The sequence below is a fragment of the Temnothorax nylanderi genome, unplaced genomic scaffold, assembly GCF_030848795.1.
Source record: "Temnothorax nylanderi isolate EJ_2023f unplaced genomic scaffold, tnyl_v1.0 TNYL_tig0298_pilon, whole genome shotgun sequence".
Taxonomy (NCBI): domain Eukaryota; kingdom Metazoa; phylum Arthropoda; class Insecta; order Hymenoptera; family Formicidae; genus Temnothorax; species Temnothorax nylanderi.
The window spans coordinates 76,720-80,000 of NW_027249360.1; the positions used below are offsets into that span (position 1 = coordinate 76,720).

The window sequence follows — 3,281 nt, forward strand, 5'->3', positions numbered from 1 at the left end:
CATTGACAAATTTTGGATGTAATATAAAATTTCTTCTAAAAAATTAGGCAAAGCAAATAATTTTTGTATAACTGCTTTTACGGACACATACTGACCGGTCACATTGGCGGGTACAATCACGTAACTCGAATCAATTTTTTTCCCGATAGTTTGCTGTCCAATTAGGAATGTTCAGTGAAAACTCGGGGCAGATGGCGCCATGGCGTTCTGTCCTGTCATGGCGGCGTCACTAACACTAACTCAATATACATGTATGTGTTGGTGTATCTGTGAGCACATCCGTGAGATATACATAACCGTAAATAAAGCCTGTACTGATTCATGGTAAAAGCAGGTACAGGACTAGACGCATTAACTTGAAGCTGGTGGAGTCTCTATACAATCTTCCGTTTCCAGGATTGGCTTATAACTAAAATTATTATTTTTATTATAATATATTAATCTAAAAAGTTATAAAAATATATTAATCTAAAAATTAATCTAAATACAACTTACTGTTAAAGTGATAAAGCACACATTTTGACCACATTTTGTAATCTGCCCATATATACAATTACTAAATAACCTGTCCACTAACTCTTTCTTTTTTCCACATAATAATGCACCTCTTTCTCGCAGTAGCTCCTTCAATTTTTTAACACTTATAATTTACCGTAATAATCTTCTTTTTGACATTTTTGATGAATCGAACTAGCCGCGAAGTATCACAGATAGGCTCACGCATACACCAACACATACATGTATATTGAGTTAGTGTTAGTGACGCCGCCATGACAGGACAGAACGACATGGCGCCATCTGCCCCGAGTTTTCACTGAACATTCCTAATTACATACGATTTTGGTTCTATTAAAGGGGACGAGGAGGGAAACGCACTGTTCATTTCCGCCCCTCTCGGCAATGTCGCTCGCGCGCATAATTGCGTGCACGATTATTACCGTCGTAGCGGTAAATTGTAATTCGAATCAACGCGCGTCTTTTCGTTCGCGCGGTCTCTCGTGCTCTCGGCCCCCGTTTGCGTTATCTCTCTCCCTCGCGCGCGGTCTTCTCGCTCCCGTCACCCATTATAGTTAGATCATTTTTAATATTATTTTAAGTGATTTATTTATTGGAAATAAGAGGAAGAATATTTAATAATTTATATGAGACAGATGAGAAAACGTTTAATGATCGCGCGACGAGTGCGGCACGCGCATTCTTATCGAGAGTTACCGCTCTGTAATTCTAAACCGCTGACGGTGGACAAGGGAACGGTAGACTGAAGGAAAGATAATTTTAGATACAGTGATATGCATTCATTTCTCATGTAATACATCGTGTATAATATTATCTGCAGCATACGCCAACAGTTCACAATCAATAATTGAATTTTTATCATAAAATTCATGCAAGATTCTAACTGCATTACATTTATCGGTGATACCATTTTGGCGTAAAATGGTTACAAATTGTTTACATTTTTCACTTACGCCATGAACATTTTGGCATAGTTGAAAATACACATTCTCGACGCAATGTTCTAGTTCGAACAGGAAGAGTACGGTTGACGGTTTCATGTACAAGCTGGTGGCGCACGATGTCAATTTTACAATATCTGCGTCACGTATTTTAACGAGTTCCAGATCTCGAAACGCTAGCGATGATGGCGCCGGTGACTGCACGAGTCGCTGAATATCTGCACGTTTTTCAATGAATGTCACCCACGTTGCATGAAGCAGAATTATCCGATTGCTTCGGTTATCGCCAATAAGTATATCCACAGAGGACATAGGTCCCGTGTTGATTCCAACATCCAAAAATTTATACGCTGTCGATGTCAAGGCAAATCTCCTTCCCAAAATACGAGGCGTATGACAAGGTTTATCAAAACTGAAAAAATACAATTATGTTTATAAAAGCTTTTTGCACAAGTATATACGAAAATTAACGATACTTACTCATTGTGCTGTTTCTCGCACGTTTCATCTTGAATCGGAACGTATATAGTTCGCACCGTGAGTGTTCATCGTAACTGGAGGCTGTTTGCGACGTACTCGAACCGTATCAAACTCTTGACTGCGAGCGCTAGAATCCTCGTAGACTATTTATACATACAAAAATGCGAATCTTGCAAATAGCGCCAATGTACGGCTGCTGCATGGTGACCACCACCACAATCCACATATATGTTAAATGTGATATCTTTGTCAAGAACATTCGTAATGAGATCACCTCACCGGGCAATAGCATCAAATATGATTTTTCAAGAACATGTCGCGATGTGTCTCGCGATGATTTCATCGAACACGTGCAAAACTGCAAATTTTGCAATTTCGCATAAGTCAATGGCGCGATATCGTTTTCAAGAACATACGTGTCTCGCGATGATTTCATCGAAAACGTGCAAAACTGCAAATTTTGCAATTTCGCATAAGTCAATGGCGCGATATCGTTTTCAAGAACATGTCGCGACGTGTCTCGCGATGATTTCATCGAACACGTGCAAAACTGCAAATTTTGCAAATAGCGCCGATGTACGGCTGCTGCAGTTATACAGATCAAATCACCGAAAGTCATTGGCGCGATATCGTTTTCAAAAACATACGTGTCTCGCGATGATTTCATCGCACACGTGCAAAACTGCAAATCGTACATTTTTTCGGAAGGCGCAAATGTACGGATGCTGAGATCACGGTGAAATTAGATATGATAAAAAAGCAAACGATGCATCATTAGTAGAATATAAATTGACGAATCTGGGGGGATACGCTCAGTAGTCGAGAATTGGAAGTCGTGAGTACAACAAATTGTGTTAGAAAGAGGATCGTGTAATAACATGGAGCAAGAGTTGTTGGACCAATCCACCCTTTTAAATTCGAGGGAAGACTTTACCGCGTGGGAGCAACGATGCGACGAGTTTATCGAATCGTTGGAAGAACAAAGCCGAATTAAACGGCCGCGATTATCGATCGGTCTTAAACAGTCGTTGGTCGCTTGTATCGCACGACTCGAAGGTCTGAAAGACTCGGTACGTCAACGTTTCGTGCATGTGGGTGCAGGATACAGTGCGAGTGAGACAGGACTCAGATGGCGCGAGATAGATACGGCTTTTGAAAGTCGTATACTGACTGGTGTGGTAATAAATTCCAAACACATCGACCCTCGTCAATTTCTCAAAGATGCGAGAGACATTGTACTCATTCATGTGCGGAACGTCATGCAACGACATGACAATGTAAAGATAAACACAATGTTTAATGGTGAATTTGTTGCGGGTGACAAACGCGCGAATAAAAGTATGG

The 3,281-nt window shown here is 40.5% G+C and overlaps 1 protein-coding gene across 1 annotated transcript in view; it reads left to right on the forward strand.

Annotated features, from left to right (window-relative positions):
- Positions 1–321: 321 nt before the first annotated feature.
- LOC139780786 (uncharacterized) overlaps positions 322–3,281 on the forward strand; it is a 3,460-nt gene continuing 500 nt past the window's right edge. The window contains exons 1-2 of the mRNA XM_071719500.1: positions 322–334; positions 3,159–3,281. The exon at positions 3,159–3,281 is cut by the window's right edge and continues 500 nt beyond it. Of these exons, the coding sequence (XP_071575601.1) occupies positions 322–334; positions 3,159–3,281 (136 nt within the window). The remainder of the gene's footprint in view (positions 335–3,158) is intronic.